This window comes from Protobothrops mucrosquamatus, unplaced genomic scaffold (assembly GCF_001527695.2).
Source record: "Protobothrops mucrosquamatus isolate PMUCROS unplaced genomic scaffold, P.Mucros_1.0 scaffold181, whole genome shotgun sequence".
Classification (NCBI taxonomy): Eukaryota; Metazoa; Chordata; class Lepidosauria; order Squamata; family Viperidae; genus Protobothrops; species Protobothrops mucrosquamatus.
Window position 1 is genome coordinate 974,459 of NW_015386540.1, and position 20,099 is coordinate 994,557.

Below are 20,099 nucleotides of genomic sequence, written 5' to 3' on the forward strand. Positions count from 1 at the left end.
TAGAAGAAATCTAGAGACTGATGTCTCACTTCTTAAGGGTAATAATTGGAATTCTACCTCTGCAAGAGAAGGCTAATACTACATGGTGTTTTAATCAATTCATGGTTAAATTGCTGAAATTTACTTAGGCATGATGATTTCAGACAACAGTTATGGCTGTTTGTTAATCTGATGTAGCACTGGCAGTTAAATGTTCCTTTCTTGTTTGGAATTAGACTTTTGCTGCTTGAATATATGAGAAGCATTCTACATTGACCTTGTAAGAGCAAAAAACCCCACAGTAATAAAAATTAATAAGATGTTTCTTACATAAAACAATAGCAACTAATATAACAGAATTTTTTAAATAATTTGTGATTAAATTTCAGTTTCAACCTGTTGAAGGAGAAAGCTCCTTTAGTAAATCATTTGGGCTTGTAAAAATTCAGCTCATTCTCTTGTGGGGCATAAAAAGAAAGCAGAATACCATTTGCTCTTTCATTAGAACTGGCAATCATGGCAAGGAACAGCTGAGCAGAATGCAATGAGCTTGTAAAGACCTATTAACTGAAGAATATAAATCCTCAGCAACCTTCATCTGAGCATCACACTTTTCAAATCGAATCACTAGCAGATCCAGCTACCAGAATAATGTCTTAAAGTGCTTCACATTTTTAAGCTGACTGGACTTACCCACCATATCAACTCATTATGACTACATTGTTACTAGTGTTACTATGTAATTCTTTTTTTTTATTTTTAACTGCCTGGTTCCTTTGTACCAAGTATTTGGTGACAACATGAAAGATGTATGAAAGATGACAATATAGAGTGCATAGTGCCCACTCAAAACAGACCATAGAGGAAAGTCTCAAAGTCACAGATCTCATGTGAACAGGATGAGGTAATGACATTCAAATGGAACAGTACTAGCAAACATTGATGCTTGGCATCAGCATACCAAGCATTGTTGATTGCCATTAAACTGGGAGGGAATAGTAGCAATTTGAAGTAAATAAGAATAGATTATCACACCCAGTGATTTTCCTGCTTCAGTTTTTCTGGAATTCAAATCAAATTGGGCTTGTTAGACTCTGAGATGGGTAAGGATGTTAATAATAATAATAATAATAATAATAATAATAATAATAATAATAACAACAACAACAACAACAGTACTAGTAGTAGTGTAATAATAATATTAATAATAATAATAATAATAATAATAATAATAATAATAATAGTAATAATAATAATACTGGAGAGACCAAACTGCCTACAAGAAAGACAAATTAAGAACAGAATAGAGGCATGGGAAGACAAAGCACTACATGGCCAGTACATTAAAAAAAATAGCTGGGAAAGCAGATAATAACAAGACCTGGCAATGGCTAAGAGCAGGAAAATTGAAGAAAAAGACAGAGGGACTAATTCTGGCTGCACAAGACCAAGCCTTAAGGACAAATGCATACAAAGTCAAAATTGAGAAGACAGGAAAAGACAGTAAGTGCCGCCTATTGAAAGAAGCTGAAGAAACAGTGGACCACCTGGTAAGCTGCTGCAAGAAGATCGCACAGACTGACTACAAGCAGCGGCATGACAAAGTAGCAACAATGATGCATTGGAAGATCTGCAAGAAATATCATTTGCCTGTTAAGCAAGAACTGGTGGGATCATAAAATAGAGAAAGTCATAGAAAATGATAAAATTAAACTGCTCTGGGACTTCAAAATTCAAACAGACAAGCACCTGCAACATAACACCCTGGACTTAACAATTGTCGATAAGAAAGAAAAAAAAGTCTGGATAGTGGATGTGGCAGTGCCTGGAGACAGCAGAATAGACGAAAAAGAACTGGAGAAGATAACAAAATACAAAGACCTACAAATAGAAATAGAAAAACTGTGGCAAAAGCAAGCAAGGGTAGTACCAATAGTAATAGGCACCTTGGGTGCAATCCCAAAATAACTAGAGCACCACTTGAACACCATTGGCATTGACAAATTCGCCATTAGTCAATTGCAAAAGGCGGCCTTACTATCCTGCGACGATATCTGTAATACCATCAAACATCCACATCTGCCTATCCCAGGTTCTTGAGAAGGACTCGATAGGTAGACAAAAATGCCAAATCCAGTCTGAACATCTAGCTGACTGTGCAATGATCAATAATAATAATAATACAGTTGGGAGGGACCTTGGAGGTCTTATTGTACAACTCTCTGCTCATGTAAGAAGCCCTATACCATTTCAGACAAATGGTTGTTCAGTCTCTTCTTAAAAAATTCCATTATTAGAGCATTCACAATTTCAGGAGGCAGGTTGTTCCACTGATTAATTGTTCTAACTGTCAGGAAATTTCTCCTTAGCTCTAGGTTGCTTCCTCCTTGATTTGTTTCCATCCATTGCTTCTTATCCTGCCTTCAGATGCTTTGGAGAATAGCTTGACTCCCTCTTCTTTGTGGCAACCCCTGAGATATTGGAACACTGCTATCATGTCACCCCTAGTCCTTCTCTTCATTAAATTAGACATATCCAATTCTAGCAACCATTCTTTATATGTTTTAGCGTCCAGTCCTCTGATCATCTTTGTTGCTCTTCTCTGTACTCTTTCTAGAATCTCAACATCTTTTTTACATCATGGTGAACAAAACTGGATGCAATATTCCAAGTGTGGCCTTACCAAGGCATTCTAAAGTGGTATTAACACTTCATGTGATCTTGATTCTATCCTTCTGTTAATGCAGCCTAGAACTGTGTTGGCTTTTTTGGTAGCTGCAGCACACTGCTGGCTCATATTTAAGTGATTGTTTACTAGGACTTCAAGATCCCTCTCACAATTACTACTCTTGAGCAAGGTACCACCTATACTATACCTGTGCATTTGATTTTTCTTGCCTAAATGTAGAACCTTACTTTTTTCACCATTGAATTTCATTTTGTTAAATAGTACCCAATGTTCAAGTCTATCAAGCCATATGAATATATGTATATGTTTTCATATGGCTATGTAGTTCAAAAAATAAACAGTTATAAAGCTAGATTTGCTTTCTCTGCTGAGTGTCTGGATAAATAAGAATACAAGTATTACTGATGTACCTACCACTTTTTGCATGAGATCAATAATCATGCTTTATTAAATAATGTACAATTTAAACAATTAGCTAGACGCATGACTAAACCATCAACTTTACCTTACAGATCATGCAACATAAATAAATAAAAAAACTTATATTATGCAGGCAATCCAGTCAAGATATCATATAAATCTTGTACATCTATATATTTTTATATAAAGTATGTGGAAATACAACTGATTTATGTTTGAAATGTTCAGTACTGAAAGAGTTTAAAGGAAAAATCTCCACAGATTTATTTCTTTATATTACTAACAATTTGCAGTGACACAATTAAATTGGTTGCATGCACTTGTAATACTAAATTATGGTTTAGCATTGCTAGATAAGCCTTAGGCTCATGCACTTCCCATTTGTTTTCTATTTCCAGTTAGCTGAAAATAGATGTAAACATTTCTAATATCCTCCATCTGGCTGGGAGGGTGCAACCCTGAGGCTCACATGCATATGAACAATATATAATATTAAGGAAGATTGTGGGGGATATTGGGCATATGTGTTTATAATATCTTCTACTTGTATTGTTAATTTTGTTGACATACGTTTCAGACATCCACTTCTCCCTTCAGGTCTCTCTTCCTGCCTGATATACTAGTTACTCATGTATTCATCTCTTTTTCCATATTTGCTCTTACACAAAACCATCAAACCCTAATATAACCTTTTATTCTTTTATCATATTTTATTATTATGGTCAGATGAACTGATGGATAAGTAGGAGTTAATCATTTGTTAATCCTGCATACATCCTATTCAATATCTTCTCAGTTATTGGAGATGTCCTGAGAACTAAAAAAAAAAAAGCCACATCTCAAGACAGCTTTTAAATTATTCTTTATGGAATGGAAAAAGAGATGAATACATGAGTAACTAGTATATCTCCAAAGCTAAACCAGGAATCTTTCTCAGTCCACTTTGAACATTCAAAGTGGACTGAGAAAGATTCCTGGTTTAGCTTTGGAGAACTTATTCTAATCATTGTAAAGCAATGAGCAATTGTTTGAGTCTGCTGTGGGCAGTAAAATTCCTGTGTAAAACAGAGCAATACAGGATATGTGTACAATGTGTGGGTTTGGGGCATAGGCACAGCAATCCTACTATTTACCAAGGAATGTTCCAACTATACAACCTCTGAATAGAAGAAATAAATTTTGTATTTCTGTTTCCCTCCCTCCCCACTTCCCTGAATTATTTTCCTACCACTGAAAACAAAGGGGGAAATATACAATGCTAACTCCACAGGATTCTCCATTCATTGGAGGGCTGTGGATTTCTCTAGACACCTGATCTCTTATGATTTACATCAAAAAACTTTCCAATGTTTCTCTGCAGAGATTTCCCTTGAGTAAGGAGACTTCTCACCCCACAACCCCAAGGGTTAGCTGCTTTTTATTCACTTGGAAGAAGATCCCAAATTTCATGGGCATCTGAAGCATTCTGCCCTAGACAGAATCAGTTCATCTTTTTTCCTTCTCTAATTTCAGGTTTCTTCTGGCTTTACAAGTGACCATACAGATAGAATGAAATGCAAAGGGTCTTTTGAATAAATCTTTTTTAAAGGGCTTAATATTGTGTTGTATTTTATTATTTTATAGTTATGTATTTGTTCAATAAAAAATAAAGAAGTTAAACGGTAATTTCACACGAGGATGACAATAATAATAATAATAATAATAATAAAATAGGTATTAAACGGGAAAATGGAAAGTTTTCTGACTCATCACAGAGTTTTCTAGATTTCTTATAGTGAAAGAATTATTGCTCATGTAAAGACCATCACTTTGGACATCACACAGAATAAAATCACTTTACCCCCTAGCTCTAACTCTATTATGGCCACTCAAGGAAGAGGATGACTGCTGCAAGTATTTATTATTCCAGTCCCTGATTTAATATCTTTATAGACTTATTTTTTAGTTTTGCCATTTGAAGACTTAAGGTTAGAAACTCTGTGGGAAAGAATTTAATTTTGCACAGGATGTTTTATGGAATTTAGAATGCGAAGAACATAGAAAATAGCTAAATAACTCAGCCTAGTTGAACCGCAGTTAGAATCTCTTTCAGGTCTGAGATTGAACCAGGAATTATATTATGTGACATAATGGTGCCCTCTAGTGCTTTTATTAAGCATGGTAGTTTTAAAGCTGGAGTAATGGCGGATAATAAACAGAAACCTGGCTTTAGTTTAGCTAACTGAATTTTTGTCAGGAGGGGAACACTGTTCATGATTTTATTTAGACAGTTTTCAAAGCAATACTCAGAGTGGGGTATGATGAGGCATCCTACATCTTTGCAGAATTAAGTATGATTCAAATGTTTTATGTTTCTTTCTTAACCCCCCTCACCAATTTCTAACACTTTTTTAAAACTATCAGCCATTCATTCTAGAAATCCTCAAATTAGTTGAACACTCGCATGTCATGAAAAGTACTGCAAATATTGAACAAATAGATAGAAGGTTGTATGCAACATAATACAGGCAAAGGACACAATATAAAAGTACATCCCAGATATGTAAAGGTGAAAGAGCAGAGGTGAAAAATGGTTATTTCAGGGTTCCTCAATAGCAGAAATAGTCAATTTAAAGGCTAGGAATATAAACATATGTTGAAGAGGCACTGAAAAATTATCCTGCATTTTTTCCTAATTGTTATTCAATTTGAAGATGCTTAAAAGACTTTTAAATGTTTTTTTCCAAGATGAAGACAGGTTTGGTGATATTTGGGTAGACCAAGTCTGTTATTTTTACACTTAATTATAGGGTAACATTGTGCAATAATTACTCCATTGTTTATATGCAGCTGTCTTATTTTCTCATACTTCAGTTGCCATGGGCAGACTTCTAAAGGAAACTCCTCTCTTGGTACCTTTTTTATTAGAAAGTATGGGCAGTCGGGGAAGTTTCAAAGTGATAGTAAGATGTGTAAAGGCAAGATTATCAGAAGTAGCATCCTCAATTATTTCTAACCATTAAACTAATTCTGAATCACACCAAGGGAGATTCAAATTTTCAAGTGTCCTGAGTATAAGATAGGAAAACAGAAACCTCTTTCACAGGGAATTTTTTTTTCAAGGAATTGCAAAGGCAGTTTTTTAGTCAAATTAGTATTAGTTAAATCTGAGTAATAATCAAACAAATAAAGGCAATTTCTTGTTAGGCTTCTGCTCAGGGAAACCTCCCTAACCAGTATCATGTTTCAGCTTCAATAAATATTAGTAGAGTAGAGAGAATGGATCCATTATCATTCCTCTTTCTCTTTTTATAAGAAAAATTCAACTATTTATTTTATTTTATTTATTAAATTTATATGCCACCCATCTCACCGATAAGGCAATTCATTATCATGTACTTTTTATAACATTAGTTTAAATACTTTTCTACTTAAACAGCAACCCATTTCTATGATACTTCATTCATAGCCAGGTGTAGAAAATTACATAGATAAGCTTCAGGAGGAATGCATGATCAATTATGTAAACATCAGCTTATCCCTGAAAAAGAAGAACTAGTGAAAAGGAAACTCAAAATTGTCCTGCCTTGATTCTCTTTGGTACAAGAGGGGGGAGAAAAACTCTGTCAGGTTTTCAAGATTATGCTATTATATCCTGTAACAATAAATTAGTTCTTGTTTCTGTTTCCTGACTTGCAATACCTTGAAGGTCTGACACCAAATTGCTTAGGTAATTAAAAATTCCACAGATGACACACTGTGCAGAAAGCCAGTGGGCTCAGGTGGATTATTTTTTTGACACAGTTATGATGTCTTCACCAGTATAATAATTGCGGAATCCCATTCAGTAAAACTAGTTCATAATTTAACAATAAAGTATTTAAATCAATATTTAGAACCATAACAATGCAAACTCCAAGGGATGCCCTATGATACTGTAAATCCTGTATACTGTATATCCATTAGGAGGCTACTGAGATTATCTAAACATGAAACATATCAGGAGACTATTGCAATGATCCAAATCTAAAAACAATCAAAGCAAACATCAATAAAACTGAGACCCTTTCTATCATTCCCTGCTTCCAATCCTATGAATATTTAGCAAGAAAAAACTGGGAATCTCATTTCAAGATCAATAAATGAGCACGATCAAAACTTAGAAACTAAGAGCAGAAGAAACTGGAAGCCCTGAGAAAAATGGAGAAACACAAAAGAAAAGAGGAAGGCAATTGGCTGAAACATGACAATCTCCATCTTATCCATATTCAGTAATGCAGTTAGACAACTTCCAAAATGAAATGCTAATGAGACATTTCTGTCATTGTTGACCATACACTTTCCTCTATAGATGTGTGTTTCATCAACACAGCTGTGATACTGAAAACTGTAATTATGTATCAAGGGACCAATTCTACTAACATTATCAGTCTTGTGATATAGAAGATATAGAAGATTAATGAAATGTATACTTTCTGTGGCAAATGTCCCAGGAAGCATATATGCCATGTACAATTCAAAATATCTTTAAGAGCAGATGCAGGAGGAAAAAAATCTGACATAAGAACTGAGGAGACAATAAATAAACACATTAACTAAGATATCTCCCTACATTCAGTAAACTTTATTGTTACCTTCTATATTTTCACTGAATCTTTCATGTTATGGCAATTGCATTAAACCTTTATGTTGCAGCTGGCCAAAAGGAAATGGTGATAGCAGATATTCTTCAAGTTGTCCTAAACTAATCTTTCCTTGCCAGGCTGATAGGACAGGACATTTTCTAGGAGAAAAACAGCATTCTTTTTTTTTTAAGTGATTTTTCCAAACATAAAAGTGGGAACCTGGTCAAGATTTCGACAATGAGGAGATAAAAAGTAACAGATATACTTCTCTGAAAGAGTATAATTCAACCAAATATTTTTTTATAGACAGTACTCTTTCCTTTCGTTCCATTAAATGCTGTTTGTTTGAAAATGAATGGAGATCCAGATCTCCATGGGGATTCCTGTGTTGCTCAGATACTTGTGAATATTTTGGTGGTTTCAAGAGAAAGTGCAGATATTTATGATTTAGAGTTGAGGCTTCTCATATTATAATTNAATTCACAAAATAAGCCTATGCATGTTATTTTGTTAATTGTATATTAACAATTCTAGTTTCATAATACTGTTTGTTGAATCCATAATCAGTCACTATTACAATAAAACCTGTTTGTTGGTTATTCTGGCATGATGTAATCAAACTTGTCAAAAGTCACTACTTTGAGAATACAGGAGTCGTAGCAACGGTCTCTATAAAGTAGCTAATGTCCATGAGTCTTTGCATTAAGAAAGTTCTGAAACATTGCACCCTTTCCCATTGGTTAGAAAAACAGCAGTAGGTGTTGCTTGGACATAGCAACCAATTAGTGTTTGGAAAGGGTGTTCTATGATTCTAAAGTACAATAAGCATGTGCAATAGGTATGGAATTTTTACTGACTACTGGAGGACAGAGCAGGCACTTCCATTAGACAGTGAAGTGGTTGTTCCAGGCAGCAGACTTTGAATATTATGCATCCTGTAAGGGCTGAAAACAGCCAATCAGTTGTTGCTGTTATTGGAAAGTGTTTTGGGTGACTTTGTTTCTTATGTGCCAAAATAATTGGCTATTTTTTAGATATTTTGCACCTTCCTTTTCAAGAGTGTTGAGCCATTTGCTTATGATATAAGATATCCTGGATCATCTCTGCAAAGGCGAAAGCAGAAAAATCAGGGGAAGATAGATGCTGGATCATGGATGGCAAATAATCATTTATTTATTTATTTTTACAGCCTTAGCTGTATAAAAGCAGAAGTAATTCAGAATGCAGACCTAATTAGAAGACTACATGGGTGTTGTTTAGCAGCCAGTGGATGCCAAGGACATTGTTTTGAACAATTGTTAATCTTGTTAATTGGTCACCTTGTTGGACGGAGGTCTTCACCACTTACGAGGTTGTGACCTTCAAAAATTCTTCTCTGACCTGTCGGTAAACAGACTTTACCATATCCCAAAGGACGGACTCGTCCCCTAACCTGATCTACTGGAGGTTCCAGGGAAGGTTGAAATAATAATAATAATAATAATAATAATAATAATAATACAATAATAATACTAATAATATTATATTGTAGACTGCATATTGCTCTCAAGCCTCTTCTGATCTAATCTGCTGAAAATTTTATTTGAAAAAAACCCTGCTTTACTTAGATAATTTTGGTAATAGGGCAATGGAGTAGGTGCATAAAACTTAGGTAGGAATTCCCCATACAGCAATATTTTATTGTGGGTTCAGTTGAATAGATTTAAATTCAAGATTATATTAATTATTGGAGATATATGGCAATTTGGATTTGAATCTAAAACTTTACTTCTGAGCAAGCAAAGAAGCCTAGCATCTATCTGCAACCCTTTAGGCTGGCTATTTCTTTTCCTAGTTATTTTTATTTTCTATATAATTACCGCATATTCCACAAGAAAGAATCTGAACCATCCATTTTTAATATATTTCAGCAAATTATTTGCTAGACAAATTGTTCTACATGAAAAATTCATCCACCTCATCTTTATCACATCTAAATAGATTGACTCTGTCCCCATACTTAACCCAGTCCCCCATTCAGATATCTTTACTGGTAATTCCAGTAGCATGTGATCACAAGTCCTGATACAAAGAATCACTTGAAATCTATCCTCCATTTTTTCTAGGAAGTCCTGGTACTACCTTAATCCATGTTCTGTACTTGAAAACTTCATTAATCACTAATCCCTTCTCCATTAACTAGGACAGCAGATATAGCAATGCACTGATTATTGTTACCATTTGGGAAGCATGTTCTTTCTATCAAGGCTCAGTAAGAAAACCTCTATTTTGCCATTGAAATTGAAGAACTGAATCTGCACAATGAGTTAGTTGATTGACTTTAGGTATTTTCACAACAAGGCTGATTGGTTAGAATCAACTCAATATTTCACTATAACCTGCTGGGACTGTCCTTAGTTAACAACAGTAATTGGCATTGCATACTCCATTGCTAAGTGATGCAGTCAATAGGTGTGGTGTCACCTGGCCACATTGACTTATGATGGCAGTTCCAGCAGTTCTGGTTGAAGTTGTTAGGTATGATGTCATAGGATCTCCATTTGCCACCTCCTACTGGCTTCCCCATTGATTTTACTTGTTGGAAGTTGACAGTGATGGTAGCAAATGACAATCATGTCATTATGGGATTATGTGACCATCATTATTGGAAGCTGGTTGCCAAGCATAGAAATAATGATCATGTGATTATGGGGACATTGCAATGGTTGCAGTTTTGAGGACTGGCCTCAAGTCTCCTCATTCAATGATGTAACTTTGAATAGTCACTGAATGAATGGTAATTAAAAATGAAATATCTGTAAATGTACCCACATGGACATAAATTATGTGGGCCAATTAATTCCTTCAGTGCTTTTACTAACATGTTATATCCCTATATCCTGGCTCAGTTAAGCATGTGAGAAGAAACAGAAATTAGGAAGCTTTAAGTATTGAAAGTACAATTACTTTTTAAAAGTTTTTGAAAGAGTTTTAAAAATACCCCTTGGACAAATATGATTTTAATATGCTATCTCCAAAACACAGGACTGACACTTTAGCATACTTCCTTTGAAAGGACATTACAAATAAAATTACAAGAAGGGCTAGCATTTTTTTTCCTCATGAATGGAACAGAGAAAGTCTTCAACATATGAGAGGAGAGGAATATCTTCACATATTTGGGCCCTAGATCATTTTAATTAGCATTTTGGACTGGGCTCAATATCATTCAATGTTGCTTTTCAGACGTAATATAAGTAGAGAAACTAAGCAAAATTCTAGTAGCAGCATTTTGTTTCAGTCAGGGGTATTATCAAAATTATGAAGGAAATTTCTCCAAAATTTATTATGTTACCACTTCAAAATGAGAAATATTTAATAATAAGGTATTACAGCAGGAATGGCTGTTAGACAGAGGTTCTCAACTTTTGTGATGTCTTTAATCATTAAAATTTCAATTAAGCCTGACTTTTTTCATCACAAGTTCATGAGGCCACAAATTTAAAAATAAATAATAAAGTTTGACTAAAGTTAACAATTCAGTGTAAGTTAAATTGAACCCCCTATGATATGCAAATACTTTTCAATATAAGTCAGCTTTTCTGGCAGATCACAGAAAAAATACATTTTAGGCTTAGCAACTATTTAACAATCAGTTCTCCCGATTTGGGCTGATCCATGTAGATATCTCCTTGGAGCATTTTTATATTATATTATCTATTAATATAGGCAGGACTTCAAAGCAGAGTTTGCAATCATGCATAAATAATTTTCCTTGTAATGTTTAATTCCTTTAGAGAAACAACAAATTTTACAAACATGCAAATGTTAACCCACTAGAAATAGGCCAATAAATGAATATGGTACATAACAAAGCATATGATAGTGTTTCTCAGAAGAAGTGATTTGCAGGAAGCCTCAGATTCACATACTAGCATCCCTATCCAGAATAGGGGGAGAAAAACCCTCCATCTACAATCTTGGAGAAATATTACCAGTTTATGTTGCCAATGCTGAGCTGGCTAAACTAATACTCTGACTCATTTTAAGCCAGCATACTATATAGTCTTTCAATATTTCTGTTACAGAAATATAAAACATATCATAATATAATGATATACTCTGTTCTTCTAGCCCTTTTATTATTTCTGTCAGTGTCACTTACTTTTGAGATCCAAGTTTCTTGCTCCTGCCGTGCTTTGTGTTGTGATTTTTGTGTCAATTTTTACAGTGTGGAGATTATTGGTATCCCGTGATATCATTACATTGTGCCACTGGTTGTCATTCAGAGGTTTATTGGAACTTCCCTTGATAAGATTTGCACCATTTCCCAAATCAAACACATAATGTAAATACCTGTAAACAAAAAAGAAAAACAGCTAAATTGAGTAGGTAGATGAAAATTACAGCTCTTCGTTGCTTCTTTTCTTTATTTAAATTCTTTGGCAATTTATAAAGTTCTTAGTTAACTGCTCTTACATTTAACAAGGCTAATTTGGGACAGATCAAAATATCTATGTCAAGAATGTTGAGAGAATTAAAAGAAAAAATGTAGAATATTTTTCTTAGAATATTGAGCAAAATTGCTTCCTTATATTAAAGGTATTGATGAAAGAAATTATAACCACTTCTGCTCCTTTTCCCTGCCTTAGCCCACTAATTCTTTTATTCATCAAGTACAGTATTAAACAGCAGTATTAATTCAGATGAAATCTCTAGAGGATTTTTTTCCCCAACTTTTATGACTTGTAAATTCTATTTTTCCCTGCCAAACTTACCCTATCCTTATTAAAGCCATACAAATAAATTGAAATCATTTTGGAGTTTATTTTCTTTCATCACTAGCTCTGTCTAAAAGTCTCAATATGTAAACTGGCAATATATTTTAAAAAGGAAGGAAAGAAAGAAAGAAAGAAAGAAAGAAAGAAAGAAAGAAAGAAAGAAAGAAAGAAAGAAAGAAAGACTTAATATAGTGCAATACTTTACTGCTTTATCTAAACTATTGAATTTTTGTAGATTTCCTCAGTGAAAATTTTGTATTTCTCAAAAGAGAAATTACATTTCTTGATTAAAATTACAAGTCATTTCAAAGAATGATAATTCCCTCGGAAGATATAGCTACTATATATTTAAATATTTACAGCAAATAGGTCCAGTCAGTTTTCAAACAAGTAACTTCTCTCTTAGCAGAGAAAATGTTGGACATCCTAGACTTTGCCAATCGTCTTTCTCATAGGATTTCAACACATGTACATTTTTCTTGTAAGGTAATTACTCCAGAGAGAAGATCTGAAAAAGATCATAGGGCTCTAGTTTTTAGACAAAGCCCATCAGCAGTTATATCAGTGTGGAATTCCAGCCATAGGCTTAACTACCAAGAGGACCAGTGTGATGATGATGATCATCATCATTATTATTTCACAGAATAAATTTATATCCTAGTTCCAGTACAGAATGGCCATGAACCGGTCTGGTTTCCAAAATATCCTTGAGTAATGTTAAGCTCTGGACATTTGGAAACATAAAAAGGTCATTTTCGGTTGCCACTGGCAAATAAATTCCAGCTGAGGAACTAGTGATGTAACAGGAGGCTCATAGGACATATTTTGTCTACTTTTTTCAATGGAAAAGAAAAATGAAAATATTTTACATAAGTGACAAAATAAATGATGTGGGATGAAAATGAATGAATACACTTTTCTGGAAGCTCCCTTCCCATCCAAAGCTAGCTTTATTAAAATGTATTTCAAATCCAGAATAGTGAGAAGCCAGATTAATTTTCTTAGAACGTGGCTTTTACCAAAATAATACTGGGGAATGCTCCACTTTAACAAGCAGGTAGATTTTGTCAGAGGTCCACTTACAATTAAAGGTTGATCCCTCTGCTCTATTTCCCTTTTATAGTATAGACATGATCCTCCTTGTGAAGGACCCATCTCTATTCTTTTTATATTTAAATATATAAATAATATTTTAATCCTCCTTAAATGTTGTCTTGAATGTTGTTTTAATTCCCACTGAGGTCAGCTGCAATCAACATCTGCTATCCTGAGCCCGTGTAGGAACAACCATTGTTAGAAATGATACTAGTATTCATAGGAAGTCTTGATAATCACTCTATTAACCAAAAGTTTACACTGGAGAAAAATGATCTGAAACTGCAGTATGAAAAACACTATCCAAATATATATTTCTTAGAAGGATAGACAGTGCTCAGCTTTAAAGACACAGGAATTCACACTGCTGTATCAGAACAAAGGTCATAGAGTCCAAGATCTTGCCTAAAAACATGAACATTCATTAAGCTTTCTGAGCTGATAACATCTTTGAAACAGGTTGCATACACACCCTTTTACTAATTCAACTACAATAAAGTCATTGCCATCTCCACTGTTGTAAAGTATTAACCCATCCAATGATGTTGTTTTGAACTGGAAAAACAGGTGCATAGATGTATATGCTTGCAATGTGGCAAGAGCTACATAGCTGGCTTTCGTTTTAAAGGTGACTGGGTCAGCAATGATGTTCCGGAAGCCAAAGCGGGCATTTAGTTCACAGTAGTCAATGTCCCCATTTTTACACAAATCAATGTATGCCATGCCATTAAAAGTGAGGCTTTGCAGATGACCAATGAAGTTGGAAGGGACTGAGGACAAGTAACGCCGTTCTGTTATGATTCCCGTCTCTATATTATGGAATTCCAGTCTTGTATGATCCCCAGCCATTTGACCTTTAAATAAAAAGCAATTTTGAGAAGTTAGTGTTATAGCCAAAAAGCTAGGGCTATTTCAAATGCTGAAGTCTCCTACACAAACATGGTCTAACCATGTGATTCTATCACATGTATTTTCACATAGAAAGTGTATGTGCTGGAAGTGCCCATTTGTTTAGTACTTTTCTTTTATTATATTTAAGAAAAACTGAGTGCATAACTTACAAGTGAAATGAGTCAAGCATCAAAGTTATCCTAATTTAAGGCAATCAAAACAAGGAAAAACTATGTTAATTTAACCAAATGGATGGGGGAATCTCAATGAATAGTAAACAGAATAAAATCTTTATGAGTGTTCTATTTGAACATTCAAATTTAAGTTTGAAGGCTTGTCACCCTGTACCACTAGGAGCTCTGCTAATTACAAAATATGAAAACAATAGAACTAAGATTTTTCCATTGTTTAGAGTGGAATAATTTGTATCTATCTTTAAAAGGATATTGGAAAAAGAGTCATTTATTGAAGAAAGTGCCTTTTATTATTATTTTGGTCTACAACACACACACACACACACACACACACACACACACACACACATGGAAAATTATCACTTATCTGACCTTTAATGAGCCTAACTCTAGGCCAATGCAAATATGTTGGGCCAATAGCCTAGGCAAATCATGTTGAAACACAGAGCTACAAATGGTTGAAAGTTATTGTAACATTAAGAAACAAGACAAAAGAAGAGAACTATTTCTATGACCACATCAGACACTGTTTAAATCCAAACAAGCAAAATGTCTTCTGGGGAAAAAAATCTGATTTTTCATCCAGAATGCTGCATAAAAAGTTATGCAGATACTATCATTGGAATCTTTTTAGCCAGACTTGGCTTAATTGCTCTCAACTTAGCCTCTCTTCTTGCACATTGTAAAAGTTGGAGTCAGTTGAATGATTTGAAATGAGGTAAAATAATAGACAATGCAAGAGAAATACAGTCTCTGCTCTTCTGGGTTTTGCCAGCACTTCCCACTTAGATCAGTTCTTGGATTTGATGATATAATTATGGTAGAGAAAAGTAAATTAGTATGTTGGAATAGGGAAAGAGTATCACATTTTTTGACTCAACTATAATTCTTACCCAGGATGCAGTCACAGATTGGATGTATTGTTTCAAACAAATGTGTGAACTTTGGCTGCCTTCAATTTTATTATATCATTATATCTATTTTTATCTTTATATCATTTTTCCTAATTCTGTTTTCCTTCTCTTTGCTTCAATCTATCAGAAGTGTCCTCTCCCAGTACCTCACATGGATTTTTTTTAAAAATGTCCTTTGTTGTATTTTCTGCCTATATCCACAAAACTCTGTGGATCCTTACCATTAGGGCTAGCGTATGACAAGTAAGGGAAACTGAAATGATTTTCACCACCAGAGCAATCATCATTAAACACATACTGAAAGGAAAATCAAGCAAATAGTTATTAGTCATTATTACCTGTCATGGCTTGTTGGTCATCTACTATTAACTTTAAACTTTTTCCTCTTCGAACTACACGTACTGTGTGCCATTCATTGTCATTGAGGTTATATCCAGCAAAAAGTGTCTCTGGACCTTTGCCTGTAGGGTATGCCAAACAGTTTATTATGGTATCTTTACATCATTCAATAGGTGAACCTCAGAGAGAGAGACAGAGAGAAAGAAAAAAAAAGAGAGAGAGAAAGATAGGGGACAAAGAGAGAAGGAGAGAAACACAACAAGAAACAGAACCAAAAGAGAGACACTTTTGCTGGAGCAAAATAAATAAATGAATAGTAATAATTTTAAAATAATAGTACATCTTTGAAAGACTTATCAAACGATAGGTAGACTTCAAAAGGCAGGCATGTTCTCTCACTAATACACACACACACACAAATAAAAACCTGTTTTCATAAATTGACACAATCAACGCAGAGCTGGTAGCTACTAGTGATACAGATTTGCCTAAGTTGCATCTTTTCAGTAAAGCTAATTGAGTAGTAATTAAGTTAAAAATGAAAATTATCCAGAAATAGAATAAGTGTTTGAAATTGGCATGCTATTGTCTTTGTGTATGCCTAAAGTCATTTATTTTTATCCCATTTCTATTATTTTTAAAATAACTCAAGGCAAGGAATATTATCTAATTATGCCTATTTTCTCCAAAACAATACCATGTGAGATGAGTTGGGCTGTGAGAGAATGACTGACCTAAAGTTCCTCAGCTGACTTTCATGCCTAAAGCAGAACTAGAACTCATGGTCTCCTGATTTCCAGCCTCGAGCCTTAACCACTAGACCACTCATTAATTAAACTTTATTTTAGTAAATTCTGTATATTACATTCAGAATATCTGAACTAAGATTGTTAGACATATATCACAAGAAAGTGTTTGAACAATACTGCTTTAACAACCGCTTGAGCTCTCTATTTGTGGAGAGTAGAGCAGATACTCTCTGATGCATATGCTCTGCAAGATTGCAGAGCATATGCAGCTTTCTAAGGCCATGTTTGTCAATGTCTGAGAGATTGATGGAGGTCCATTAGATAGGGAAAAGCAAACAATGTTTGAAACATCTTTTAAGTGTTCGAGCCATATGCGGATGAGATTCATTTGGGAGCTAACACCAATACATTATTGTATTCTTCTCAGAGTTTGACCAAGGCTTCTGTATCTGTATCTCTCGCCTGCAAAAAATAAATATTTGCCAAACTGACTTCCAGTCACACAGGAAAGATGATTACAATAAAATAAGCACTACAACTTTGCAATATATAGCTGAGATTTACTATACAGGCTGAGAGTATAAATAAGTTCTTGACTTACAACCACAATTAGGATAGAAATCTCAGTTGTTATGCAAAGTGTTGAGTTGCAATTTACCCACATGATTGCTTCTCTCAACATCTGTTTCCTGATTGTGGTTGTTAAACGAATGCATGGGTTGTTAAGTGGGCAGAGTCTCAGGTAAGGAGCACAGGATATCCTGGGTGGAAGAGCCTGGGAAGCTCTGATTAGGAGCTGAAAATCCCTGCTGAAATTCTAGCAGAAATTTCAGCCCCTGAGGCAGAAACTCTTGCATGTGGCCTGCACTGGGCCTTCCAGGGCTTCTCCTATCCACCTGAGGCCCCCATGCTCCTTACCTGAGACTCTGTCCACTTAACAACTATATTCATTCATTCATTCATTCATTCATTCATTCATCCATTCATCCATCCATCCATCCATTCAAATTTATTTGCTTACTTATTTAAATTTATTTATTTATATTATTTATTACATTTCTTTGTCGCCCATCTTTGCTTTAAAAGTTGGAAAATGAATAGCTACTGACATCTAGTGGAGAAGTAGAGAAAACTATAGCTGCATTGACTCAGAATTTGGCAAGATGCCCAGAAATAGCAAAAAAAAAAAAAAAAACCAAAAAAAACCCCCCACAGCAGAGCATACTACAGAATGAAAATATATATGTTTAGAAACTGCTGACCTTCTAGGATTATAAACACACTAAGCTGCATTTTTAAGTTTAAGAACTGTTTGCAGAGAAAGAAAAACCTTGGCCTTTGGCTAATCTTCTAAAGGGAAAGTTATTGAAAGCTTTCAGGTGGTTAAACACTTTGGACTGAAATCTTGGCTGGCTGATAATCATAAGACCCCTGAAAAGAAGAACTGTTACAAAATACTGTTTTCAGTGGTGCTTTGATAATTGGAAATGTATTGGATTACAAAAACCATATATTAAGATAAGAACTACATAAGATTTGGTTGTTTGGATTTTAAGATGGGCTGGTTTGATAAAGCTAATTAAAGAGACTATAGTACCGGTGAAAAACTACTTAGAGAAGGGAGACAAAATGGATGTTGTATATTTATCTAAAAGTGACAGAAAACCACACCTAACATCTCCTCCTGAAGACCCCAGCTTGGAACATCAGAGATTTGCAGGAACAATGACTCAAGACAAAGCAAATGCGTTCCAGGAGAAAATATGTGCAATGCTGCGACAGATCCAAATGACAATTGTCTCAAATCATGATGATAAGAATGAACAAATAAATCAGACAATAGAATACAAATCAGAGGAAAATGACTTAAATATGAAGCTACAAATGAAGAGAACTACAACTTAATAAAAACAAAAGAAAATTAGCAAACCTTTGCTACAACAATGGAAATAAAAAAGATGTTTTATCTTCCAGGACGTCAAAACAAACTTGAGGACAAAAAAGAAGATTTAATAAAATGGATTAAAGAGCTGTCAGGAGAATCATTAAAGCATGGGAGATAAAAAATGAATATTTTATTTAATTTGTCTTTTTTATCCCCAAAAATATCTACAAAAGCACAACCTGGCAAGCTAAACCTACTGATTTGGAAAGGGCCAAAAAAAGATTAGAATTAGATTTAAGAGATGTGATACAACCTATCAGATGGAATACTATATGACTAAACACCTGTTTGAATACAGTTAAAAAAATATAAAGTTTGGATATAAAGAGTAGTAAGATTGCTATATAAAGATATAGTAAGATTGCTAGATGGTGTACTATATGATTAAATACTTATTTGAACATGGTCAAAATAATAGACAAAGCTTGGACATAAAGGGGCCATATAGTAAGAGGGATAAGATATCTAAATACTATAATAGTTTTATAATATATGAAATGTAAAAATATTGAGATGGTCTATTTGAATGAAAAGTTTGGATATTCTAAGGTAATTAATTTTGAGAAAATTATGACTGATAAGAGTGGTTTCAATACTGAGGGGAAATTAGGCTTAAATAAGAATCTTGAAAACAGGACATATAATGATTTAATAAGATGACCTATAAATACAATTGAAACATAAGCTGATTAGAAAGATGTTATATGTTGATGTTATTGTTATATGTACAAATACTAGAAAAATGTTTATACCCAACTTTGTATGTATTGATAGTATTAAGAGCAATTATTTTACTCTTAAATTTCATTATATTTTATATTCATTGGCTTTCTGATGTCAGAAGGAACACAGATTAAACTATAGATATTTCTGCAGTTTTCACTTTCTTAAGACAATTAATTATGAGTGATAAATGAAGTTGTTTGTTTGGTGAGATGGGTAGCTATATAAATTGAATAAACAAATAACTAAATAAATAAATAAATAAATAAAAGAATTTGTATTAGCTGAGATCATATATTTTAGAAAAATAAAAGCTTTATCATTTAATACATGCTATTTTGGGATATATAAATAACAGGTAAACTTAAAATAAAAATGAACAGCTTCTCGCAATATTCTCTGTATCTATCCATCTATCTGACCATCCATCCATCCACTCATACACATTGACACACACACAGATACATGCATGCTTTTCCTATGTGCTTAAATGACAAAAAATAGTTATAACAGACCCACTTCAGATCTGTAATGGCTCTCCTAGAATTTACCCTAAAATGGAAATTGAGTACCAGTTGGCCAGTAATGTAGCCTCTCTCCAAGCTAACACACTTAAAATAAGTTAGGGTACAATTTTGAGAATTCCCAGTTGCATGGCCAAAAGGACTTGTGACACAGTAGTTTAAATCCCTCACATCTGGTAGGCACTAGATTGCAATTCATTAAGCTTAGACATTTCCCTTCCCCATTTCTTCAAGGGAATAGCATTTTTGACATGGTTGCATATTACATCTCCT

At 34.1% G+C, this 20,099-nt stretch overlaps 1 protein-coding gene across 18 annotated transcripts in view; it reads right to left on the reverse strand.

Annotated features, from left to right (window-relative positions):
* Positions 1-20,099, reverse strand: part of NRXN1 (neurexin 1) — an 846,948-nt gene that overhangs the window by 433,172 nt on the left and 393,677 nt on the right. For all 18 annotated transcript variants that reach the window (XM_029283682.1, XM_029283681.1, XM_029283678.1 and 15 more), the window contains 3 exons: positions 15,885-16,007; positions 14,020-14,401; positions 11,837-12,027 (listed from right to left, as the gene is read on the reverse strand). In XM_029283682.1, coding sequence (XP_029139515.1) covers positions 11,837-12,027; positions 14,020-14,401; positions 15,885-16,007 — 696 coding nt within the window. The remainder of the gene's footprint in view (positions 1-11,836; positions 12,028-14,019; positions 14,402-15,884; positions 16,008-20,099) is intronic.